This window comes from Pangasianodon hypophthalmus, chromosome 15, assembly GCF_027358585.1.
Source record: "Pangasianodon hypophthalmus isolate fPanHyp1 chromosome 15, fPanHyp1.pri, whole genome shotgun sequence".
NCBI lineage: Eukaryota > Metazoa > Chordata > Actinopteri > Siluriformes > Pangasiidae > Pangasianodon > Pangasianodon hypophthalmus.
Genome location: NC_069724.1, coordinates 3902363 through 3921661, shown reverse-complemented (window position 1 = coordinate 3921661; position 19299 = coordinate 3902363). Strand labels below are relative to the sequence as shown.

General features: G+C 38.0%; 1 protein-coding gene and 1 long non-coding RNA gene across 5 annotated transcripts in view; both read right to left on the bottom strand.

Moving 5' to 3' along the window:
• Window positions 1-286: 286 nt before the first annotated feature.
• On the bottom strand, window positions 287-6576 carry LOC113541768 (uncharacterized). Of its 3 annotated transcripts, none has more exons than XR_003404203.3 (6): window positions 6324-6576; window positions 5981-6063; window positions 1486-1573; window positions 1305-1376; window positions 919-975; window positions 287-700 (listed from the first exon to the last, which is right to left on the bottom strand). It is a non-coding gene; the product is annotated as an uncharacterized LOC113541768 (long non-coding RNA). The 3 variants fall into 3 exon arrangements; XR_003404202.3 differs by lacking the exon at window positions 6324-6576 and adding an exon at window positions 6154-6262; XR_003404201.3 differs by lacking the exon at window positions 6324-6576 and having other exon boundaries at window positions 5981-6204.
• A 1025-nt stretch (window positions 6577-7601) lies between these two features.
• rgs14b (regulator of G protein signaling 14b) overlaps window positions 7602-19299 on the bottom strand; it is a 24929-nt gene continuing 13231 nt past the window's right edge. Inside the window, exons 6-17 of one of the 2 annotated variants that reach the window (XM_053240214.1) lie at window positions 19199-19291; window positions 18584-18727; window positions 17173-17364; window positions 15636-15762; window positions 15494-15537; window positions 15154-15363; window positions 14977-15053; window positions 11021-11147; window positions 9420-9501; window positions 8611-8660; window positions 8247-8349; window positions 7602-8149 (exon numbers count right to left, since the gene is read on the bottom strand). In XM_053240214.1, the coding sequence (XP_053096189.1) occupies window positions 7833-8149; window positions 8247-8349; window positions 8611-8660; window positions 9420-9501; window positions 11021-11147; window positions 14977-15053; window positions 15154-15363; window positions 15494-15537; window positions 15636-15762; window positions 17173-17364; window positions 18584-18727; window positions 19199-19291 (1566 nt within the window). In that variant the 3' untranslated portion in view covers window positions 7602-7832. The remainder of the gene's footprint in view (window positions 8150-8246; window positions 8350-8610; window positions 8661-9419; window positions 9502-11020; window positions 11148-14976; window positions 15054-15153; window positions 15364-15493; window positions 15538-15635; window positions 15763-17172; window positions 17365-18583; window positions 18728-19198; window positions 19292-19299) is intronic. The other variant, XM_026938436.3, reaches the window with a different exon arrangement.

Here is a 19299-nt window from a genome sequence, read left to right as displayed (position 1 = left end):
TGTGTGTGTGTGAGACCTGACAGCCTATCAGGCATCACAGCTCCACTCACCTCCTGCAGGAGCCTCAAACTGCTTTTCTCTTGAAACGGTGCTGGGATAATCTGTGAGCTCATAACAATAATGCTTCGTAATTGGCCACTGCAACGGACCATGGGGTGTGTCAAGTTTTAAACACTCAACATAACAGTGTTGACATGTAATAGCTCCAAAATTCATCATGGGAATGATCATATTCCTTTCTAAAATATTATGTGAAAAGATTTAAAAACAAAAAAACTACCAAAGGTTTATGATGGAATGCTTTATAGATCATACACGCACAGATTTTATGCAGTTTGCATTACAGATGAACATTTGACAGGATCCAGCAGTGATTGTTTACTCATCCTCATAAATAAATAAGATCCAGGGTTCATGGCTACAATAATTGTACACTAGGGCTAGGATCTACGCTAGGGGAAAAAAATCCCTTCAAACCTCTCTTACTGTTTTGCAACAAAATTGTGATATACTTTATTCTTTTGACTGACTAATGAATAATACATGTGGAATACATCTTATGGTAAAAGACATGGTATTAAATACAATGGTGTAACCAAGATGCATTTTGTGATTTTATGTAAATTTTCCTATAACCCCAGTCTGAGTGGTGCCATTATTTTAGCTCCTCGGATGAAGCACTAAGCTCCTCGGCGTCCGCCTGCAAGACAGACACATCATTAGCCCCGAAGCACACGGAGAGGGAGAGCAGACAGACGTAAGGCTCAGAATAAATCAGCTCCAGGCTAAGATTGAGAATGCTGAAGGCGTGTGTACAGAGAATCCAAGAGCAGCATCTGTGTCTGTGTGATTGTATTTTTTATTATTATTTTTATTTTCTGTAAAGTGGCAGAAATCCATAAATGTGTGGTAGCTCACCTCCAGCTTCTCCGTCTCTGGTTTAGCTGGAAGAGACTTCTGTGGTGTGTGAAACGCCTGAGGCAAGAGGCAAAAGATTAATAAGAGTGAACATTAAAGAGATTTTAGAAGCATGTTCTGCTGTAGTCTCTCTCTTACACATACACACACATACAGTATATAGCAAGGGAGGTTTAACATAATACACTAGGTGGTGCTGGACAGCCATGGAAATTATTCTCACACACTGACCACACACAGGGCATCTTGAGAGAGATCTCATTCAATTTGGCCGACAGCAAATTAAAACCTGGATGTGTTTACAAGTTCAAGTTAGATGTTAGATATTAGGTGGAATTAAGAGCAGATATAGAGAGAGTCTGCGATGTAAGAGTGGACTTCATTACCTTTTTCGCTTGCTGCACCTCATCTGTCGATTTGGACCGATTTTTGACCGTCTGCTTTTGTGGAGAGGTGGTCTGTTGCAGAAAAAAATGAATCCAGAAACAATATAACAAAACATGTAGCTCTGATTTAAACAAAGTCTACTTCATTGGAGATGACACCCTCAGACACCCAACCACTGACTTTATTCTCTGCTTGTTCCATGGCTTCTCTGAAGTATAGATCGATCAGTTGAGGCTGTGATGCTTGTGATGTCCCAGCAGGTTGTTCCCTGTAAAGAAAATGTACAGCATCATTCTGTATTTATTCATCTAAAAAGTGAAACTCTGGGTAGCCCAGTTCAATTAGGTCATCACATGTGGTTGTTGAATATTTGTCACCATGCAAACTCATTATGACCCAATCCTGCATCATATCCTGACATTGCCATTTGACCTGAAAGATGTGGCTGAGACGAGGATTGCAAAGGTGTGCCCTGTCTATCCTTGTATTGCAGTTCAAGACCTTTGAATTTGTGTAGCAGATATATAAAACCTTCATTACTGTTGCATGAAGCAATACATCAGAATCATATCATTTTATAACCCTGGGGAAGTTTTTAAATGGGGACTCAAGCATATTCTATATTTGGGTGAATTTAGAATGAAATGTTTTATTGCATACTTGGCTTCAGACAATGTTAAGATAATATGTTTGATTCACATTTAATTTTTTTTAACTAATATTCCCTAAATAGCCACAATCTGTAAAGATTTGTCTCTTTTTTAAAATAATCATCGTAGAAGTCCATATCACAGGGTTAGAGCCTAATTCACACAGTCAGACAGAGGTCCAAAGCAAGAAATATAAGAAATAAAAACTATGTAGTCAGAACTAGGAACTAGGGGAACAGTGTTTCTCAAATTGGCCCTTAGTACCAGGTAGTCATAGCTCATTGTAAGAGTATCAGGGCCTCTGAGAGCAGAGATGATAAAGACTGACACGAAAATCTCTAACTATAAGTAGAATATGAGTAATAACATTTATAAGACTTATAAGACAAACAAAGAGACGAAGACCACAGCACTGCTGAACTCCTGATTCTGAACAGTCAGTAGGTGTTGATGAATTCCCTATAATAGCAGCTCTGACAGTAGTGCCAGATGCATGGAAAATCATAAAATTATATTAATGCACTAATCTCATTAACTTAAGAAAGAGAAACAAAGAGGCTTGTGAGGGAACGACTATTTATAGCTGCCATAACGTAACTTGTCTTGCAGATGTTCCACAATATTAATCGTAACTACAAACGGATTAAAAAAAGTAAGTGTTGTGTTTTAATTAAGAAAAAAACACAATACTGTATTAAAACTTACATCACTGTATTGCTGTTGTATAAGAGGAATAAAACACCTTGGGTTGCGCAATTATTGGAAAAGAATCAACTTTGGGGTACCATCAAATAAGCATTGATTATTTGCCTACATCAGCACACTGTGTACATACATACTCACCTATGCTGTACTCATGGAGTTTGGATCAGATAACCTTACCACATACCACAGGTGTAGCCTAGTTGTTGAGATTAGACATTTTATCAGATCGTTCTATTTCTTTCATGTACCAGTGTCACACACACTATGATGTGACTATAAGTTCAGTGTCATTGCTCTGCTCAGAATATCCACCAACCAATAATATCTGATCAGCAGTGGTTGTGTGGTGGTCCCTTTCCAGTCAGAGAAGTAAAATTTGGGCTTTTAAAATTGTGCATAATATCAGATTCACTATAATTTTCAATTCAATTCCATTTTATTTATATAGCGCTTTTAAAAATGGACATTGTCATGAAGCAGCGTTGCAGAAATCTGGATACAAATTGTAAATTTATCTCTAGTGAGCAAGCCAGAGGCGACATGAGGAAGAAACCTTGAAAGGAATCAGATTCAAAAGGGAACACTTCCTCATCTGGGCAACACCAGATTAGCTGTTAGCGATTAGAAATCATTTCTCTTCTATAACTGTATACTGTAGAGTCATCAGTGCTAATTGTGTTAGAAAGGAACTTGAGTATGAGCATCAGAGTCATTTCTGATTTCATTAGAGGTTCATTAGAGTGACTTTACGTCTGTCGTATCAAAGTGAAGTTATCGACAGTTCAATGATCGAGGCATAGTGTACTATAGTACACTACAATTACTGTAGTATAAGTATAAATTGACTGACAAGATTAATCTCGAGCAACAGGTGGTAACACAATCATTCATCACAGATGTGTAACAGGAGGAAACCAGGAAGTAAACAGGAAGGTCCTATGACCAAAGATAATCCTCACTACAAAAGGGAATTGATGAATTCATGAATTAGTTATTAATTGTAGAGTTGAACAATGCCATGTCACACTGATCACGTTAATATAGTGTCTAGAGGTGAGCTTTGTATGTATTTCAGCATTCAAGAAAAGTATATACAGTGACTCATCCATCCATTACCTCCTCATATAGCACAAATCAAATATCCGAGAGTTGGCATTCATTAGTTTTGTCTCTATGTTGGCACGGCAGGTGCCAACAAAAGCATTCAGTAGCTATGTCAGGTTGATGACCAATACAAAAGCCAACCAAGGAACAGAGCCAAACGCTACTCCACCACTCTCTGAACAGTCTGCATTGCCAGACAATATTACCATGGCAACAAGAAGGCAAGGGGAATCTGACAGATGAAGTGGTGTAAGTGTCAGGCATGGTCCCTTGATGGCACATTTAGAAGCCACCTGCCTGATCTCAAAATATGATTTTCCTGCCTAAATAACAATTATTTTTATCTATGCAGTGGAAGAATCAGGAGTTTGTGTTTTGGAGAACTTTTAAAAGTTTGGGTGGTGCAAGTAGCATAATGAGTGGGCTAGCTTTCTGAGGTTTATCCGTTATTCTAAATGAAACTGTACTCTCTATTCCTTCAGAGAGGTAGGTTTTTAACTTCTTAAAGCAGCTCTAGTTTCCATCTTATATAGTAAAAATACATTAGGAATCTTTAAGGGTTCCTCCAGACTGACAAACTGAGGAACCCTCTATGCTTCTCTAGGTCTTGGGGTATATCCATAGACTGAGTTCAGGTTGCTCCAGGATGCATTTCCTGTCACCATTTCCTCTGCCTTCTCTTTCCTCTTCCTCTACTCATCTTTCTTCTGAGAGTCATGCTCTCAATTTATTTTCTCTGGAAAGCTCAATATGTTTCTAATTATAATTAGATTTAATTAGTTATATAATTAATTATACACTATATAACCCCAAGAAGATTACCTGAAAGCTATTATGATATGATGTGATGGCTAACATTATTAAACCACAATTAAAATTTTGAACAAACAAATGAGGACATCTTCATGTAGAGATGAAGAAAGGGCTTATTCCCATTCATTCCACTATCAACAGGTAGTCATAAGGCATTTTGGGTAATTTTTGAAACCATTAACCAAAGTGAAAACAGACATTCACTGATGAAAGCTTAGCATCAATTCAAAATCTCATTCTAAAATAAATCTGAAATGCCACTTGCTAGCACATATTAATGATAAATATTGGTATTCAAGGTGGATTTTTTCCTTTAAGAGTAACAAGAGAAAAAAAAATTCCCTCCAAAGAGTTTACCACTATTAGGATTAATATCCATGCATTACAAACTGGGTGACTTTATATAATATAAAATATGAGTTAGTCCATCTAAACCCAACCAGTGTTGTCTTAAATCTACAGCTTTAACCGAATCCATCTCCAGATTTTCCTACCAATCATTCGAGCCAGCGTGATGTCCGCTAATTTTAAAGTGAGCTCTCGTCTGATTCATTAGGAAACTCTGACTCAATATGACTAGTTGTGAATCAATTAACCAGTAGCTTGTGAATGTTTGGTTAAGTGAAGCCATACCAAAACCCCAAGTTTGTTGAGCTTCTTGTCAGATCTAGGGATATAATGCAATATAGGAGATACAGACTTTCAAATTCAATGATCCTGAATTCAATGATCATCACATCATAAAAAAAAATGTCATCTAATGTGCTGGAGTGGATTTAACACAATCCAGACACTCAGAGTCCAAAAGCAGATATCTGAGCAGGCAGAGAATGAGTACCAGCTTTTTAAAACCACTTTAGAACTGACAAATCAATGATGGCCATAGAATATCCTGTGAGGAGTCTGACAAACAGCAAGTAAAATATTCCACTTCCATTATAAAAAACTCTTAATATAAAGAAATGATAGATCTACAAAGTAATCACCTGGCAAAACAACCAGTAACAATGACTATACTCATCTTCTATTCTTCATTTTAGCTGTTTTTGATAATATTCAATTCAGGAACAGACAAACATTTATTAAAGGTCATTCCTTAGAAAATGTAGATGATTGCCCATGGCTTGGCTCTCGGTGAAATGTGACCAGAGCTGTTGCAGTGCTATGTAGAAGGTTTCCATGGCTTGGCTCTGTCCCTGAACTTTGAAAAAGTGAATCTGTGAGGAATGATGCAGAAATCTGCTCATCTCAGCGTGGTTCCATTCAGTCGAGCAATTACAGACGAGCAATTATCACAAGAAACCCAGTAAGCAAATTTGCTGGAAAACACTCCTAAATCGCTTCTTACAGCAGGAACAAATAGTGTAATTGCGACACACAAGGACTTCAAAATGAACTCTTACCTTGCTGAGACTGAGGATGCTGGTTAAGTCAAGCCTGCCGCTGATGACAAGTAAATGGTGGCTGCACAGTAAACAGGAAAACCCTGCTGAGTACAGACACAGCTCTAGAGAAGGATTTATAAATGTTTGATTTCCACAAAAAGACGGCTAATGATTAGAGAGCAAATCCCCACCTTGTAGACACTCCTTCCTTTCTGTACCTCTTATTCTCTCTGTCCTCTCGCCTGTTTTCTACTTTCCTGCCCCACCTCCCTCTCACACTCCCCCACTCTCTCCCCTCCTTCAGCTTGGACGTCTAAAGCTGTGATGGCTGATTCTTACTCTGAATTTGATTATGGCTTACCTCCTCTTCACTGTCTGTTCAGGAGGACATAAATACGTCTCGTAGAAGTGACTTTCCCAAAAGAATGAGAAAGAGTGAGAGAGATGCAGAGAAAGAGATGTGCCTGTGTGTGTGTGTGTGTGTCTATGTAAGTCTACATTCCTCTGCCTGAGTGTGCGTGTGTCTGTGTGTGTATGTTTATGCATTATGAGGCAGGAAAGCGCCACAGGCATCCATCAGCATCAGGAGGCCAAAGAGATCACACACCATCCATTATCTCCTCCACTCTCCTCATTCTCTTTCCATGTCCTTTAGCCACCACAGACAGGAGGACTCTACATTACAACCTTCTCCAAAGCTTTACGTTCTTGCACCTTTCATGACCCCGTATAGATCTGCAAAAGTAACCTGCTCATTACGATTATGATCAGTTCACTTCATTTGTGCCGGATCAGGCCAGAATTGTACTTTGTAACTTGAGTTTTTGTTAAAAAAAATTAATAATAATAATAATAACAACAATAATAATAATAATATTCGACTTCACTACATTTTGATCACTGTTACAGAGCAAAAAAAAAAAATAATGTATTTAGCTCAGGAAGACTTAAGCCAATTAAAAGCCAGTATATGCAAATTTTAAATAATTACATTTCAACATCCAATTAAAATAAAGCAGTTTTCTGCTCAAAGTCTACACTTCAGGTTTCAAATACTTAGCACCAATGTCTGAGACAGTAGAGACAGATGAACATTCCTGGCCCAATCTATCAGGTTTATAATGCTTCAGATGAAACAGTGTGATAATGCAAATTATGTGAGCCAACGTAAGTACCAGAAGCACCTGCAAAATTCTTTGTGTGTGCAAGTAAACAGTGTCTGATTTTCTTTCTGATTCTGATTTCAAAACCCATAGAGATATTGGTATTTCATATTGAGCTAGACTAGCTAGACAGATCTTTGGATGATTTACAGTATGAAAGCTCTGTATTAAAATTAAGATGCCACTTTGATGCAGTTGCCTGTTGTGTTAAATATAATAACGGTAATGCTCAGGATAATGTTTAAGGGGCATCTTTGTTAAATAGCTAACTATGAGAGGCAAATCGAAAAGATCTGGATGGCTGGCTTCGTGTCTCTGAGGAAGCACATTAGCCTTCACACTCCCCATTTGGTAGATGTCATATGATAGAGGAGAGCTGGCTGGTGGGTGGGAATGGGCAAAGAGCACATTATGGAGAAAAGGGGAAAAAAAAGAAAATGTGCAGTCTAAACACATAAAAGAAATCCAGGGTCTTTCTTAAAGCAATCAATATATATTTGACATTTGTCAATCATTTTCAAATAAATACATTTCACTGAACATTAACACTGTGCTGATCCACAAGAACTGTAAACATCTTATTCCATCCTCCAACCTTAATTCCAAAAAGGTCTTTGAGCCAAGTGTCCTCCATTACCGAAGCAGCCTTCATGTTCAGTGCAAGCACTCTCAAAGTAGAAATACATCCATTATGGCAGAGCTCCACCTTATACCACTGTTTCTCGAGCTGGATTAGAATGTTCTTTTGTTAGCTTCCTGTCTACAGGCTCTGTGGAGCAAAGTGAAGACGTGGAAGAATTTTCCACATCTCCTTTCGTGTTTGAAGTGGGTTTTCCTAGAGTTTCTGTAGACCTGAATGCAAGGGGAGCTGCTCTCCTTTGCTCTTCCTGCTGTTCCTCTTCCTCATCATGTTCCTCCAGAGGCAGCTGAAGGAAATTAGGCAGGATCAGGTCCTCTTTTTTCAGAAGGCCACGCTGGTCATCGGCACTGCAGCCCTGAGCTCGGTTCAACAGCTCCACCAGACCTGTAACAGTTTCATCCAAAAGGAGAGCTTAAACATTCCAGCCTGAAAAATCCTACACAGGCACTACATGAGACAATTAATGAAGACTAAACCTTACCTTCCATATCATAGGCTCTTCTCATAGCAGGGTTCTTCTGTTTGGGATTTGATCGATAAAAACTTGCAGCGCTCACATCAACATCCACAGCGCCTCGGCGTGCCTGGGGAAAAAATATCACAGAATGTCACATCATATTTTATTTATCCAGTTTGCTATCACATAAAAGATTCTTATGACCTGTTACTTTTTACTGAATTTAGAGAAAATATGTTTCTAATATTTATGAACAAAATGGCTGTTGGTGTCTTGAGGAGAACAGCAAATTGTAATTGGGAAATAAGCATAAACAAATGTTTGGTTGATCAGATAATTACATGAATGAGCAGGGGTAAGGGGTTAGAGTGTTTTTCCATCAATTTACCTGTAAACCTGGAACTGGAGTTGTCTTGGAGCCAAAGCCCTGGTCCATATCTGATCATGATAGATAAAGATATGTATTATAGTGAGCAATTTCCATGCATGTGCAAATCGCCAAGGTTTTCTTTCTTTGGTAAAATTCACATTAAGATGTGTCTGAATTTAAAGCATTTATTAAAAGGAGTATAATTTTTACAAGAGTACAAGAGTGTACAATAGAGAGTCCACTAGATGTTAGTATTTAAAGCTTGAGAAAAAGTAGCAGAGCCCCATATAACACAAATTAATAGAGACATGATCTACACAGGCACTGGCCCTCTTGCATGGTGGGGACAATCCAGTCGTCGTGCTAGTGACCCACTCAAGCAAGAGATGAACAGGAAATGTTAAGAGACAATGCAGTCCAAGTAAGTGTGTGTAATGATGGAGGCAGATCTGACAATGGCTAGCTCAAAGGATTGACGGTATGTGGTAAGAACAAGGCTGTAACCAGGATCCAAGTGAGACCTTAGTGAGGTCTACATTCCAGACATTTTGTACATTATAGCCTGTTTACATAACAAATGACTGGTTTCGTGTATATATATATATATATATATATATATATATATATATATATATATATATATATATATATATATATATACATATATATATACATACATATATATATATATATATATATATATATATATATACCTTTAAAAAGTATCCTTATAGCTAGATACAGTAAGACTATTGTGAGAACTGGTGTCTACTATCATGATATAAAGTTGCACTCATTAGGCAGATTCTGTGGCATGAAACAGATACCTTTTACTTTGTCCAGGATTAGTGTCATGTTGGCCAGGCTGGTGACGATTGTGTTCATGTTTATCGGCTCTTGGCTTTCTTTCTGAGAGAGCAGAGGTGACAGGATGAGATGTAAAGGAACAGTTTCCACAAAACACTTCACATATCTGTATACTGTCATCATTTAAGTTATACAGGATGTTTCATATAGAATCTCTGATATCCAATAAACAGAAAAATACACAATGACAAAATAGTCTCTTTGAGCTGTATTCAGATTGACACACATGCATTTAGGAGTTAATACTATTAACTAATAAAATTTAGGACCTCAGACGTAACTACAGACTTAAGCGCTACTCAGACAGTTATGCAGAAGTTGCATGTGCAAGGAAACAAAGGCGTGTCTCAGTTATACGCAATTCTGACCTTGAACTTCAGTCAATTTTGAAAACAGTCAATTTTTCTTGTGTCATATCATCTCCAGGGAGGAAGAGTAATAAGTCCAGCACCTCTGTCTGACCCTTTTTTCACCCTTAAATATGTTTTGGACAATTTAAATACACTTGGTAATACGTAATATATTTACATTATGAATTTTGAATTAATAAAGCATATGAATCATCCCTGTAGGGCTTTTTTGTTTGTTTGTTTGTTTTTTGGTGCCCACTGAGGAAACCGGAGTAGACAGGATCTTAATTAGAGATGAGACACACTGATAATTGCAATAAATTTGGCAACTCTGCTTAGGCCTACTTAAACTGAGCTATAACAGATGGCTGCTTGGTTACTTTGTCCATCAGACTGTGGACATAACAATCTCAAATTAACCAAAACATACACAAATAGCATAGCATAATGGCAGCATGAAAAATGTTACATTGTGCACAAAAATACATCGTGTCTCATCACCATATTAAATTGTGCATCCAGTTTACTACATTGCATTTATTACTGCCTAAGTGCCTCACTTTCTGCAGCTGGCAGTATGAAATATTCAGAAACTTCAAGTTTATTGTGCCAAAAATCATATATGCTGCATCAAGTGCTATTTTATAAAGCTTTTCAATGTGGGAGGATCTGATACTGTTAAATTGAGAAATTTGCAGTGATTGCATGATTAACGTCATTACAACTGGATACTGTTCATGACGATCTGCCTTAATATATATGTAACACATTAGACGACAGTTAGATTAAATGTTTATTTGAATCTTTGTCTGCTTTTCATTAATATATAATCTTATTCTTCTAAACCGTCTTTTTCTTCTCTCTTGCTTTTATGCTACATTTCAGTATGCTTTTTTTTTTTCAAGCCTAAAGGAATCTTCTCTTTAAAGACAGTAGAATAGACCCTCCAATAGTTCAAAACCCCCCAACAGTTCAAAAGAAAAGATCTGGCAACCTTGGAAGTGTAAACTGCACACTGGTAATGTTAGACTGAAATTCAGGTTAAGTACAAAGCCCAGTATGAATATGGACAATTTCTAAATGTAAAATATTGATGTCACTTTTGGACTTAAGTCGACAAATCCAAATTCAACTTTAAAAAAGCTTTGTTGTGTGAAGAAATGGGCAAACTGCTTTCTTCTAAAAAAAAATCCTGAGCAGGCATTGCTCACCATGGTGACGAAGACATCCTGGGGCCGGAGACGATGTTTTTGGAGAAGTGAAGTCAACGCCTCCTGTAGGGTCTTGTTGGATTTCGCCACCATAGCCACAGTCTTACCTGTGAATGCTACCTCCAGACTGGAAAAGACACACAATGTGCAACATTAATACATGGAAATCATCAGTGTACATAGATAAAGAGAGTATAAGATTCAAGATTCAAAGGTTTATTTGTCATATACACATTTGTAGCTGGTACAATGAGATGAGATGCTCAGAGCTAAGAAGACTGTGCATAACAAGCAATAAATAGATTATACAGACAATATACAATGTGTATAAGGTAAGACAACACACGCGAGAGCATATAAATAGGCCGCATGTACTGTATGCCTGCAGCATACCATGGACAGGAAATGCTGTGTGTTCAAGAAGTACAGTATTGGGCTCTTGAGAAAAGTGAGTTCAAATCCACAGCTATCTGTGGCCAGGAGCCAAGGGAGCATAATTGGCCATTTCTCTGAGTGGGAGGGACATACTCTCTTCCTGTCAATCACAGCGACACTAGCCAATCACGGATGTCTGTGTGCTCATGTATGTGGAAGATAGCAGATAGCGCTTTCTTCCAAGTGTGTTACGCTGCCCTGTGATGAACAGTATGAGCATCTGTTCAAAAAGATGCAAATGGCTGGCTTTTCATGTGTCTTGGAGGAAGCACGTGTTCGGCTTCACCCTCCCTGGTTGGTAGCTGTCATATGATAGGGGAAAGCTGGCTGATAGGAATTGGCAGGTGACCAAAAATGAAGTGCCGTGTCAAGCAGCAGGAAGTGAGTGTACGTCCAAGACGTATCTATTAATCTAACCTTGCTAACTGTTGAATTTGGCATCATCATGACCTGGCATTTATTTGCACTTTGACTTAAACCACAGACAGCAGGTGCTCTTTTATTTCTTGTAAGTGTTGATATTTGGTGGCAGGGGTTTCTTATCTAGCTTACTTGCCAAGTTTCATTTTGTGTTTGCTGTCTGTGACTTTTGTTGGTCTATGTCATAGTAATTATTTTTGAGTTTGACCTCTCTTTCTTCCTGATCTCATTCTTTAGGCAAATACTGTAATGTTGGTCCAAAATTAAGAATGAAGTTGGTCTAATCATTTAGAATGTGGACAAAAGGAGACAATAAGTAAAACTTTCTGGTTTTCAATCTAAAATTCAAGGTCAAAATTTTACATTTAAAATGACTGATAACAGTACCTGGGATAGCAGTGTGGTGTTAGCTTTGGTAGTATGCATGTATGTATGTATGTATGTATGTATGTATGTATGTATTATTATTATCATAGCAATGAAAATTATGACAGTAGCAGAAAATAAAAGATACAAAATAATGGGCCATTGTTTACCTCATAAGCAAAGGAATCAGAAGCATGAAAATTCTTGCGCACAGAGCACAATTGCACTTTCACCCATATTAGTTCTAATCAACAACCAACTGAGTCAAGTAAACATTAATGTAGTCCAGCCTTGCTATTTTCGAGCACACTCATGGACATAGGTGTGTAAATTTACTGCACCCATGGAGATGGATGTGCAGTAAATGCAGCTGCTGTGCATGTGGGCAAAACTAATAACATGCTAAAAGGAACCTGAAGTGTTTAAGGACCATTTTAACATTAGCACAGACTGTGGTGAGACTGATAATATCGGCCCACAGTCATAGCAGACGGTTTGTTTTTTTTTTTTCACTGCACACATGGCTGAAAGACTGGCACTTCTATTAAAGAATCTGCCATTCAGACGGTTTTAATGTGTTTTGGCAGTATTTCATGTGTTCACTTGAATATGTATTAACGTCTGATGCTCTGTGGTGCAGTCCGATGATATGAAGTAGTCATTAAGGCTGAGATTTTTGGCTTATAGCTTATGAAATTGCTTTCAAATATCCGATTTCCTACTAAATCTCATAGAAGTAATGGTCTTGCCAATATACACTGCAATAAAAATATTGCCTGGTGTGTATTCACTGCCCTATAGGGGCAATACAAGTTTTAAGAGAACTGCTTCTAGGACATACTGTATTTAGTGAAAGCATTTCAGTGAGTAAGCTCAGTGAGTGAAATATTTAATAACCACTTTTGTATATTAAATAATATATTAAATGTCCTGTACTGCATTGACACTGACAAATCTCTTATCCCTGATGGTCACATCTTAAAGTTTCATTAATAATTACACCTTTAACAGTACTGCCATTTCATAGAAATAATCTGAATAATTATCAGCCAATGTCAACACTTATGTTTGGCAAAATATCAAGTCCTTGTTAAGTGTGCACTTGCTCTATTTCTACCTCTTTAATGTCTAATCAGTCTGAGTGCTGGACATAGCAGCTTTACTGCAGAGACACAGTGCTCCCCAGATGGAACATTTCTGCCCTAAAGCAATAGAAGAGTGAACACTCACTATCATTGAAAAGGTTACCCTGATTTAGACTGGATGAGGAAGTGTGTAGCTGGATCCGGACACACAGAACTTAATATGCGCTTGTGGACAGAACCTCGGTCTTAGTTACTTGGAGTACTACAGGGTTCGAATTTAGGTCGGCTGTAATTTACTTTATATATACATTACATGGGTGATAAGTTGAAAGACTGTAAAATACATGTATATCCTGATGGTACAACATTTTATTAACACTAAAATCTTAGAAATACTTTTCCACTCACTGAACTCCATAAATATAAAAATAAGTAATACGTAAATTAGTAATACATAAAAAAAAACATTCCTGGATACCTATCTTGTTCAGTGATCTGCTGTATATGTTGAATTTAATGACCCTTTCTGACATAATTTTATGGTTTCATAATGGATTTTTTTTCTACAGTCTCAACTTGGCTACATTTTAGCAACCATATTGATTTATAGTTTATCAGTCCTCTCATTTGTGATTGTACTTTCTCATCCTTATGCTACAAACCAGCCAGAAATAAGACTCCTTTGCAATCCTGTTTGCATTTGCATTTTCACTGTCAACAAGGTAGACCTGTCAATCAAACAGTGTGTGCGGGATCATCGAGTGTTCTGGAGGAAGTAACAAACTTGTGGTGGGGTGGGAAATTCTTATTTAAGAGCTAAAAGTATGGCGATAACAATCGCTAAGGACATTTTACGCTTGCCAAATAGGATATTTCACAACTAAATTATTACCTTGTTTTGGGCTGAATGAAATCTTCACCATGTATGTGCACACAAACACACACACACACACACACACACATACACACACAGAGGAAATGCAGTTGCAAATATAAGTTTGAATTAGCATTTTCCAGTTAACCATTGAATTTGAGTTTGAATAAAGTATGGAAGGTGCTGCTACAACAACTGCATGAAGGAAAATAGTCTGATAAAATAAGATAATAAGATAATAATATCATGGATTTCCAAGTGAGCCGGGAGTCCAAGAGAGCAAGTAACATTGGCTGTGCTCTCTAGGTGGGAGGGATGGCATCATTGGCTCTCTCACCTCTGTCAATGAGTTGTGGGAATGTATGTGGAAGAGGGCAGATAGCACTTCTGAGTATATTCAGCTGCCACATAGTGTAGCATGAGCAGCAGTTCGAAAAGATGTGTTTGGTTGCAGAGGAAGCACATGTTAGCCTTTACCCCAATGGTTGGTAGCTATCATGTGACAGAGAAGAGCTAGGAAGTGGACAACAATTGGTAAATGTAAATGTGGTAAAAATCCCCTAAAAAGCCATTGCCAAGATGTTTCATTATTGGATATACAGAAGCTTTAACTCACAACAAGCTTTTTCCATTGATCCCTCTGTAGGAATGGAGCTAGGACTTGGATCTACTCTACAGAAGCAGCTGTTTGCCTTCTCTGGTAGATCTACTTGTTATCCTTTTAGCTGAAGTAGTTAATAAGTAACCCTTAGCTAAGGTAGGGTGTAAACACTCACGCAAAAGTCACCCGCAGCTCCAGAAGAACCTGCTGGTCCTTTAACACCGAGCTATCTTGGTCCAGAGAAAGTGGTTGCTGTGGAATTTTAGATCATATTAGCCCAGTAACAAGTTAGCAAAACAATAAAAAGAATGTAAAAAGGAGCACCTGAAGATGAGGAGTAGAAAGGACCTACCTTGTCTTTTCCCTGGAGGTAGATGATGATGTCAGACAGAGGAAGCCCTCTTTTCTCACACAGGCCTGTGAGCATGCGGCGAACTGAGATACCAGATCGGGCAGGGGTCAGTGAGGCCGTGCCATCAGGCAAAAACACACAGCAGTACTTATCAGCCGTGGTCTTTAATTCACTTGCAGAGTCAGCGGAACGAGCAACTAACCGTTCCACCTGCACCAACACACACACACACACACACACACACACAGATGTCACAGTGTATAAAGTCTCTCTCTACGAACAGTTATGATTTTCAGAATGTCTGATATTGTTGTATAGAGGGAAGTTCATGTCAGGTCACCTCTGCACTCTGAAAAGTTCCAGGTCTCCCAGTGATTTGTGATTCTGTAATGAAATACAGATGAATTCATCAAATCATTTATTCTCACCTTGATTCTCTAGCATGTCATATGTTGTCCTTGGCCTTTTACAGTATAACCCACCTCCCCAGGATCCTCTCTTCTCTTTGCGCTTCTCCCAGCTCATCCTCCCTTGCAGGGTGATTTTCCTCCTCTCTACCACATCATCTGTCTCTCCTCCTGCACTCTTGCCTAACTTGACCTTTGCTTTCTATAAAAACAGGTAATTTTTCTAATCAGTACAACAGAATAAATGGTGGCGTGTCCATAAGGCCAGATGAGGCAGAGCTATGTATACTAACATTCGTCAAATCTTAATCATAAAATCCTCATTTTCAACTCCATACATCATAAATTCTGTTGAAATACTACTTACCTGTTTTTAATGCCCAACGATTTAAAAAAAGTTTCTATTTGACTGATATAAGCTCTGTTCTGTTGATTTGTTCACCTTTCTAAATGTGGGAACTATAACAAACACTAATAGAGGCCCATTGGGGCATGAATTACGCTGCCCCATGCTTGGTCTATGAATGTTTTGATTATGAGCTGCGGAGGGGCATCACACAGGACAGTTAATGATAATATCTTTTGTGTTCATCTCACATACTGTGACAATGCTGACGGGAACTTCACCTGACGATCTTTTTAGTCCATAGATTTGCATCTTTTCCCTGATTAGAAACAATGTGATTAGCATATTTAATCTATACTGTTATCTAGCTAGCTATGTAACTAGCTAGGTTGTTAACCATCATAACTGCAGCAATTGCTTAAAAAATTATGACATCTGACTTCAGTAAAGCTGTGATCGAAAACATTTGCACATCTATCAGGGTTACTTGTGGGGTAACATTTCACTAGCGTATAGCATAAGTCAAGTGTGATAACAGTGGGGTCCAAAAGTCTGAGAGCAATAGTGAAAATGCTTCTATTTAGCACTCTTTTCTAATTTAATACAACAATTTTCAATACAAATTATATTATTGACAACAACCTGAAGTGAAAAGTAGAATCTCTGAAATATTTACATGAATTTCAGAGTTTCTTAGTATTTGGTGTGTCCCCCTTTTTGCTTTAATGACAGTGTGCACTCAAGCTGACATGGACTCCACAAGTTTGTGCAAAACCTTATGATCCATTTTAGGTTAAATCCATCGGAGTGCCATCTGAACATGTGTTTCAATAGAAGAGATTAGGCATGAGGAAAATCTGACATTTCGTACAAAGCAGGTAGCATGGTCAATATCACAAATTTGCTTACATTTAAATAGTGACCTAGAAATAGTGCAGAATCTTGAATATTAAATATTCAAGATATTGAATATTTACCTTCTTTGTTTTAAAGTTAAAAAATTCTAAATCCTTCTATTTATTTCCCATTTTCAATTTAAAAAATCCCAGATTTTCAGTATGGTCTCAGACTTTTGGACTGTATGTCATTATTAACATCATCCTGCCCCACCAAAATCTATGGTCATGAGCCACTCCAACTGTATAAAAAAAAATCAAGAAAAAAATTTAGAATAAAATTTTGAATGAGAATCCACACTGATATCACATTACCCAGGACATACTGTATGTACTGATCTCATAGCTCATTGTTTATAACATCGTATACCTCTTTCAATTTCAGCTCTGATTTGTGCTGCTCCCTGGTTGCAGGGCTGCTGTGTCTAGCGCTCAGGGGAAGTTTAGGGCACTGGCCGGGCTCTGGCAGGAATCTGCCCTCCACATTAGCCAGCATGCAATTCTGATAGAGCTGTGAACGGACGAAGCGAGTGTAGCTGTCAAACTTCATCAACTTAAAGATCTGTGGGTAGAGGGAGAGAGGAAGAAGAAAAAAAATCGCTACCTCAGATTATGTCTAACACAGTTTTATTCTTATTATATCATAGATACTGAATTAAGACTGGTATAAGATAGGTTTTTGCATTGTCTGAAGGAACTCAACATTAAAACATAACACTGTGAAAACCTGCTGTAAATGTACAGTATTTATTTTATAGCAAAATACTGTTTTGGTATGTTACAGGACTGTATGGTAAAAGATTTGGCAATTAGAGAATTGGTTTATTATTAGTTAGAATTGGTAAAATACAAGACGACGCAATCCATAGTAGGACATGTAGCGTTTTAGGCAAGAATGCTAAAGATTATCTTTAGGTCAAATTTGATAATTAGTGAATCTGTTTTTGTGCCCTTTAGCATTTTTAGATAAACACAAACCCTCTTTGCTTGCTGAATCTGCGCATTCATAAAGGAAATGGTGGCTCAGTGGTTAAGGCTTTCAGTTAAAGATCAGAATGTTATGAGTTCACATCCCAGCACTGCCAAGCAGCCAAGGGTCCTCAAGCAAGACATTTAACCTTCAACTGCTTAGTTGTAACGCACTCTGCTTCCATTAAATTTCTGTAAAATCATCTTTCAAGGTCATCCAGAAAATTTACAGTATATTACTGGAAACATACAGTAACAGTACAGTGGTTGCCTGTAAGTAGATTACAGCATTTTATCATAAGTGTGGTTTACAATTATTACGATTACTGCACTGTGGGAAATACAGTATTTACAGGATTGCGAAAATGCACATGAAACGTGGTATAGGAAGTTCTGAGTAAAAGGCAGAGTACCCTATTAGCATGAGAAATTTATGTAAGTCAAATCTAATCTGTGTATCAGTGCTACAGTCGCTCTGTTTTTGATCATATCACTGTTATCTGGCAAGTTTAAACAGTCAGTTGCGATAGCATAAACTCGCTTAACAATTCTAAAAAGCTACAAATATTGAAGAACATTAAAGCAAAGATAAGACACCTCCACATGGATGAGGAAAAGTGTCAAATATGGGCTTTTCTCAGTAGTAACTGAAATCGCAGTGTGTCATGTGAACAGGTAATGCAGGGTGTAAATGCATAAAGTGCACAGCATTTAAGGTTTTCACTATGACTATGTTCTCTGAGAAACTGCAGCTTATATAAGAAATTATGCATACGAGTCCAGACACATTACATCATCCAAGCGTCCATTACCTGTTGCTGAGCTTTTTGAAAGATTTCAGGATGAGGCTGCTGTATATCCTTTTCATCGACTCGAACCTTGTCGTCAATATTGATAGGACTGCAGGCACATTTGGACAGGTATCTGTTGTAGATTGAGAGAGCCTCTCTGCTCAGCTAAGACAGCAAAATGAAACAAATTAGACAACTGGAATTAATCTATTGCAGTATTGTGGTAATATATGAGAAGTTGTTTTCATATATTCCAGTATTGCAGTCGAAGTAGAGGGTGAAGGCTATAACATGCATCCTCCGAGACATGTGAAGCCAGCCAACCAGATCTTTTCGCACTGCTGCTCATGAAGCATCGCAGGGCAGCGTAACACATTCCGAGGAAAGAGCTATCTACCTTCTTCTGCATACATGAGCTCACAGATGCCTGCTATTCGCTAGATTGACAGGAGAGAGTAAGACCATCCCTCCCACCTATAGAGTACGGCCAGTTTTGCTCTCTTGGACACGTGGCAATGAACGGCATTTGAACAATTTCCAAACAATAGGAAACGCTTTTCTGTTGTGACACTTAGAAGCCCACAATTTTAATAATTTATGAGTAGACTAGAAAAAACATTGCACCCCGTAACATACCTTTTCAGTATTATCGGCTGGTATCTTGCGGAAATTCTCACAGTCCAGCCAGAAAAGAATGTTCTCCACACTGACCTCTGACTTCAAAAACTCCTGTAAGT